Source organism: Cyprinodon variegatus, unplaced genomic scaffold, assembly GCF_000732505.1.
Source record: "Cyprinodon variegatus isolate N-32 unplaced genomic scaffold, C_variegatus-1.0 Scaffold179, whole genome shotgun sequence".
Classification (NCBI taxonomy): Eukaryota; Metazoa; Chordata; class Actinopteri; order Cyprinodontiformes; family Cyprinodontidae; genus Cyprinodon; species Cyprinodon variegatus.
Genome location: NW_015150632.1, coordinates 1,257,591 through 1,264,739, shown reverse-complemented (window position 1 = coordinate 1,264,739; position 7,149 = coordinate 1,257,591). Strand labels below are relative to the sequence as shown.

The 7,149-nt window shown below is 40.3% G+C and overlaps 1 protein-coding gene across 1 annotated transcript; it reads right to left on the bottom strand.

The window, feature by feature from the left end:
- Positions 1-2,387: 2,387 nt before the first annotated feature.
- On the bottom strand, positions 2,388-6,576 carry LOC107087307 (cholecystokinin receptor type A-like). Its single transcript, XM_015378821.1, has 4 exons — positions 6,307-6,576; positions 6,001-6,194; positions 4,094-4,345; positions 2,388-2,656 (listed from the first exon to the last, which is right to left on the bottom strand). Exons 2-4 carry the CDS (start codon positions 6,125-6,127, stop codon positions 2,388-2,390), a joined length of 648 nt encoding a protein of 215 aa, XP_015234307.1. The 5' UTR covers positions 6,128-6,194; positions 6,307-6,576.
- Positions 6,577-7,149: the final 573 nt, after the last annotated feature.

The following is a 7,149-nucleotide window of genomic DNA, read 5'->3' as shown; positions in this document are numbered from 1 at the left end:
ATCTGTAAAATGGTAAAACTATAGTAAAACTTTTTGAAATGTGAACATCCTGTTAGATCTGGTGTAAAACTAGCAAAGCAAACACGGAGGCGGTAGTTTCATGGTCTTGGGTAGTATTGCTGCTTCAGGAATGTACAAAAAAATCAGTTTTTGACCTCAAATGCTTCAAAAACGATCTAGAAATAAGTAAAAATTCTTCAAATTAAGACTATTTACCCTTAATTTAAGCAGGTAAATAAGATGATTTGCCAATGTAATTAGATGCATTACTCTTAAAATAAGATAATTAGATAATATGCACCTAAAAATAAGACAGTGCACTTGTTTTTTTCTAATATTAATTGGAAATTTTCTTGTTCCGTTGGCAAGGTGTCTCCCTTACCTTCTCAGTTCAAGAAAGGTGCACCTATTTTAAGAAAGGACTTTAGACTTTAGATTTAAATTTTTTTGCAGTGAACAGCTGGACAATGAACAAGAGCATAACAGAAAGTTAATCTCTGAATATATCAGAAGAAAAAAATAAAAGAAGGTTTTTCCAGGGGCCTAGTCAAAACCTGGACTGGAATTCAATGAAGATATGTCGTTGAAAACCCTCAAGCAGGGCTAAATCAATATTTAAAAGTGCAAATAAATATAATAGGAGATACTGTATGGTTTTTAAAATTGTCCAAAATCACAACAATCAAATCTTTTACTAAAGCTGATTTATAACCCTTTAGCCTGTTTTTGCTCAAATCTAGGGTTCAGGGTTTCAACGAGCCTGCTACGAAAAAATTATACACTTTTATGGACAGCACAGTATCCTCCAACATGGCTGAGCTTGGTTGAAAAGTTTGCATTTATGTTGTCCTGAAGGCTGAAATGTGGGGCACCTAACGATGGCGAACGTTGCGTCTGTGGTGTTTGTCTGTCACAGAGGCTACACTGATTATATTTGACGTGTCCCTGTTGACTCATTGAGGCCGCTCGGATTACGTTCTTTACCCCACATCATGTTATTTTCAGATGCAGCGTTTGGAAGACCGCCTCTGAATCCCGCCTTGATGATGGAGAAGGGAGCTGGCGTCTGTTATGATCACGGCTTCAAAGCGCTCAGTCACGTCAGAAACGATTAGAGTAGCAACTTCCATTTGCTATTGACTAGGAAGGTAACTTATGTCTGTTTTACAGCATCTTCAAACATATGGCTTCAGCTAATTAGATCTTTTTTTGGAAACGTAGCAGGCCCACTTTTTCTACCTGAGCTGATTATCCCGCTGCCGGTTCTTCATGCCGTTCAATAATTTTCATCTTTTCTCCTAACGATCATGAAGCTTGACCCGAATTAAGAAAAAAAAAATCAGTGCAGCCGGGAAACATAAATTTATCTTCTCTAAATAAAACTTTGACCTGTGTGGAGTTATTACTGCTTAGGCTCATTAAACCAAAATAAGTATTTGGAGATGCAGTGAAATTAACCTTCCAAAAGGACCTCAGATGACTTCATTATGATGAGCTATTACCAACGCAATAGCAAACTATAACTCATCACTCAGACATTGACCCTGATCAACCAAGATTCTAAATGAGAAGAGCTGAATTGATTTAGCGAATGTTTTACGATTTAAATGAAGATTTTGCAGCTTGGAGGAAGAAGGTGAAGTGGTAACGGTGTGAGCATGACCCTGTCATGGGACTGATGAACAGCCTCAAAGCAAGGCTGCTTGAATTTGGTTTTTAGGAGCTTAATTGGCTTGGATGCCATAGAGCACCATGAGAATGCATTCATAGAAAACATTGCAAGCTCTGGGAGCATTTCTGAAGGCGTTAAGACCAGTCAGCTGCAAAGGATGGGCCACCTTCATTTTAAATCCTTGTTATTAAGAAAAATCATATACTAAGGATACAAGGTCTAGGTCAGCCTTTACAGAGAGATTGGGAAGCTGCTGACATTGACTGAGGATGTTGTTGGAAGTTGGACGGATCTCCTTAACTCAGCCATTATGTCTATCCTAGTGGAAACGGAGACTGGGTACTCTGTGTTGTTCTTTTTGAGGCAAAATCACCAAGGTGATTACAGAAAACTTCACGGTTGTCATCTTAGAGGGTGGATGAGATTCACCCTGAGAACCTGGGGGGTATTTCTTCTACATAAGATCACACTTCTTAGCCTCACCGGGATGGACTATGCCAAGGTGCTGGAGAGGAGAGTCTGGTTGATTACTGAACCTCAGCTTTAGGAGAAGCAGTGTGGTTTTCGTCCCTTCCATGAAAGACATCCTGCCAGGTGTTAATGGGTTCATGTGAGTTTGACCACATATGCTTTATGCAGGAGAAGAGGAGATTGATCCACATTGGCAGCATTAGGTCATACCAGTTCCAGATGGACTCTGGCGAGGCCTCCCTCTCTAACTGGTCCTGTTCAGGATCTTTATAGACAGGATTTCTAGGTGCAGCCAGGGGCTGGACGGGGGTCTGGCTTTGGGACCAGGGGATTCTGCCTCAGCTTTTTTAGGAGGACATGATTCTCCTTGCTTCCTCATGCCAAGTCCTCCAGCATACGCCAGGAGGATGATAATCTCCTCCGTGTTAATGGTTAGAGGGGGTCTTCCCCAGTTCAGGTTGAAGGGGAGTTCCTGTTTCAAGTGGAGGAGTTCAAGTACCTCAGGATCATGTTCTGAAGTCAGGAAAGAATGGAGCGGGATATTGATTTTTGGATTGCTGCAGCTGTTCAGCTACTCTCTTGTGGCAAAGTCAGCTGCGCCTAAAGGTAAAGCTCTGGATAAACCGGTCAGTCCGTGTTGCTATCATTACCTACAAACAAACATGAAAGAGGCTGAAATCATTGTCCTCAACAGAGTGGCAGGGGACTCCCTTAGAGATGGGGTAAAGAGTTTGTTCATTCAGGAGAGGCTTAAAGTAGAGGAGTCAGCTGAGGTGGGACATCTGTTTAAGACGCCCCATTGGCACCTTTATGAGGACGTGTTCCAGGCATGCTCCATCAGAAGGAGGCTCGGGAGACAACCTTGGACATGGTGGAGGGACGATGTCTCTTGGCTGCCCCGGGAACACCTTGGACTTCCCCCAGAGGAGCTATAGAAGCTGTCTGGGGATAAAGAAGTCTTGCATCTGGGATGAGACTGCTGCCCCAGCATCATGGTACTGTACTGTAATGTAATTTGTAATGTAATCTTTTGCCGCTGTCTTGACCAGGACTCCCTTGAAAAAGAGATTGTTAATCTCAATGGGACTTTTCCTGGTTAAATAAAGGAATAATAATAATGGTCCCGGATAAAAACTGAGAAAAAGAGAAGTACGTCATGTCTTTTGAGTCTGTGTGTTACGTCAGACGATGTTACATGACAAGTCCACATTAGCCCACATTTTGAAAAAGTTTTTCCCTTTTTAAACTTTGCATATTTATTCAGCTGGCTCCTTATTATTCAGTTTGATTTTGTTTATTATTTCATTTAATTCCTGGTATACAGAATTACAATTAATATATTTTTATCATTATAATTTTATGGAGAACTGAAGTGAGAGTGAACACCACGGCGGGATCCAAGCCACTGTCTAAAGGGCTTCAGAAGGAAGAACGCTTCAACTGAAGAGCCTGATGAGGGATTTATAGAATGATTAGGATGAAATAAGCCATTTCACTGTGTGAAACAAATGTAGAAGACTTTAAAACAACTGCCAACAAGCCCAGATCTGCAACTTCACCCCAACAGCAGAGTAAAAGATGCTTGACAAAGTTTTTAAAACCTTATGGGAACTGCAGCAGGCTACTGCTGATAATAAAAAAGTGCTTGTCTGTAAAATGAGGGGAAAAAATTCACTTGACCTGCATGTGAGGTGGTAGAGGAGGACAAACTCCCTAACAAAACCCCAAGTTAGTCAGGAGAGATTTTGCCAGAGAGACCAGGACTTCTGGTATATTCTTCTTCCAATAGATGAGTGTAAAGCGCTTTTATTTAAACGTAAGAGGAAATGATCCAGCAGGATTAGATAGTGCTATATGAGCATTTTTCTTCAGAAAAAAAGAAGGGGGTGGGGAATTTTACAAATGCATCAAACTGCCTCTAGCTCTACCCTGCCTTACATGTCTACATACCCATGAAGTACATGACCAGCTTGCAGATGCCGATGCCGAAGATGAAGTCCCTCATGAGGTTGGGGATTAGGGTGAAGGGGATGCACACCAGGGACACCATAAGGTCGCTCAATGCCAGGGACAGCAGGAACAGGTTGGTGACGGTCCTCATGCGCCGGTTCCTCAACAGGACAGCGATGATGAGGGTGTTGCCCACAACGCTGAGGAGGAAGATGAGGCTGTACAGGATGATCCGGACAGTCTGGTTGATGTCTGAGAAAGAGACGCTTGTTAACATCTTTAATCATCTTTAGACAAGTTGGATCTACAAGGTTTGGCTTAGAATAAAGAAAAGTTAAGTGAGCTGCGGTTCAAACCCAGAAACGTATCTACAAAACAGGAGGACAACATTTTTATATCAATTAATTCAGAATTTCACCAGAAAGTACTTTTTTTCACTCCTATATTAATTAGATCTATTACTGTTTTAATGGTTGCCTATAGCAGACACTCATTACCATCCTTCGCAAAAAAAACTTTACAATGAAAATACAATGAAAAGATTCACATTACAAAAAGAAAAACACAAAAGAAATAGAAAATTGCCACTACATGGTATTAAAAGTTTGTCTGATAAGATGCGTGTTGAGCTTAGACTAAAATGTGCCCTGGTCAGAGGTGACAACAGGACGTGGAAGTTTCCTTTGATGGTAATAAAATGACAGATAAGGATTTAAAATGTCACTATATTAATGCTTCATATGTGCATTAAAATATTACAACATCTCATAAAGATTTCTTCTTTTTCTCATTTTTTCTTGTACATAAATCCTTTAAATCAGGCATCCCCAAACTCGGTCCTCAAGGCCCGCTGTCCTGCAGGTTTTAGAGGTTTCTCTGCTTCAGCACAGCTGGTTATAATGATTGCAGTAGACCAAAAGCCTGTTAATCAGCTTTCAATTCAAATCAGCTGTGCTGGAGCAGGGAAACCTCTAAAACCTGCAGGACAGGGGGCCTTGAGGACCGAGTTTGGGGATGCCTGCTTTAAATCATCAAAATGTTTTCTTTTATAAGCAGAATTAATGCGAAAGATACATTTCAAATGATAATTTAGTTCATTATAGGTTAAAACATATCCAAACACACCCTTTTCTTGATAAGTAATTATAGTAACAAGTGTTACTGGGATCAATGGTGACACAACCAGTTTTTAGGTTTGGGGGTGGAGTCTTTTTTTTTTTTCTTTACTTGATTTGGATACAATTTCTCTGGTTATAGATAATTTACAAATAGTTTTTCTTTTAAACGAATAAAGTAATCTTATTCAGATTTATGAATAGAACAAATAATAAAAAACAAAGTATGAGAAACAGCTGTTGCCATCCAGATCCAATGATGGAGTCATTTTATTTCCCACCTAAATAGACCCTACATGTTTCTAAAAAAGCTTTTGTTACAGCCTGTGTGTGTCAAAGTCATCCACCCCCCCTTGAGCAAACATCACTCTAATATTTATATAAAAATGTGACTCATGTGCTGTGCAGCCCGCTCATGCTCCATGTGCGCATTTTATATCTCTATGCATCACTTCGGGCTGATGCCTCTCAGGTTTTTACTCGCAAAAATGTTTCCAACTGAATCTTTTTATGTCCTCTAGTTTTTTTTTTCATGTGCACAGATGTAGTTGTGCTCACTTGGCCGTGCAGAATCACCGAGCGCTGACTACATTAGCTTTTGTGCAGGACCTGAGCCGTGCGCGTAATGACGCAAGAAAAATGCCCCAAGCGCTCTCTCACCTCTTTAAAATTCAATGTTAGAGACAAGTTGCATTTCAAAAAAGTATTTTATGTTGAATATAATTCGTCAAATATTTTTAAAGCAATATTTTTTGTATATATATATATATCTATATAAAGCTTGTATTTTACCTTTAGGCTCTGGAGACTGGTCCCGCTCCCTCTCACAATCCGAAATATTCCTAATCCCGAAGTTGCACAAAATCTTGTTCAAATCCGTTGAATTGATCAGCATGTCATGGATGGTGAATGTCTCCATTTTGCTTTTCTTCTTATGTGTTTGATCTCAAGTCAAATCTGTCTGGAGCTTAGCAGCATTCATGCTCCTTTGGAAGAGAAACAGAAAGAGAGGAGGAACAAAATGCGCACATGGATGTCAAACTTTCGATATCCAATCACAAAACACGCAATGAAAACAAAAAAACAAGAAGAACTCACTGGCTGATGGGTGCGCTGCGCTCCTCTGGTGCTGACAGACAGACAGCATGTGGGTGATGTCCTTTGGAGAGCTCAGCCCGCCTATAGGACCACCAACCCCTCCTCCCTTCAAATGGCAAATCACTCCAAACCAGACAGTCAGTGAGGTGTTTGATTGCAGAATAAATGTCAGTCCTGGCCTCTATTGGAAGTGTTCCTGAGCCTTGGAGCATGCTGGTGCAGGTTGAGACATTTCTGCGGAACTAATCATTATCTATGGACGCATGTTCAGACGGTGCTGCTGGATTGTTGTTTTGAGAGAGAAAGTCAGAGGCAGTTGTTGCTGTTATGACCTGAGATGATTGACTTGATTGTCAGAGAGAAATCACTTCCAAAGAAGGGAGTGATAGGTGGTTAAAACATGGGAAGAATCCGGCTTGGTGGCCAGAAAAACAGGCTGGTTCAGGTTTTAATCTTAAAAAAAAAAAAAATCCTACAGTTGCCAAAAAAGTTATATCCTGTTTTTCTGGACAGCCTCTCGGCTAATTGTATAACTGCAGTTTTTTGTCTGTGTGTGTGTTTTAAACCCGACCTCCATGCGGCCATTTACTTTTGATGCGGCTGCTTTGATACTGTACCTTCATTTCTCCACTAAGGAACATTAAAGGCCAATTCTATTCTATTCTATTCTATTCTTTTCTATTATACTCTATCCTATTCTGTTCTATTATACTCTGTTCTGTTTTATTATATTATCTTGTGTCTTGTCTTTCTGTTTTATTCTATTCTGTTCTCTTATATACTGTTCTATTTATTCTCTTCGGTTCTATCCTATTCTATTCCATTCTATTCTGTTCGGTTCTC

Coding starts and splice junctions, on each gene's coding strand:
- LOC107087307 (XM_015378821.1), bottom strand. CDS start 6,127: ATGGAGACATTCACCATCCATGACATGCTGATCAATTCAACGGATTTG. Junction 4,346..6,000: donor CCAGTCTCCAGAGCCTAAAG/GTAAAATACAAG, acceptor TCTCTTTCTCAG/ACATCAACCAGACTGTCCGG. Junction 2,657..4,093: donor GCTGGTCATGTACTTCATGG/GTATGTAGACAT, acceptor TCCTGACTTCAG/AACATGATCCTGAGGTACTT.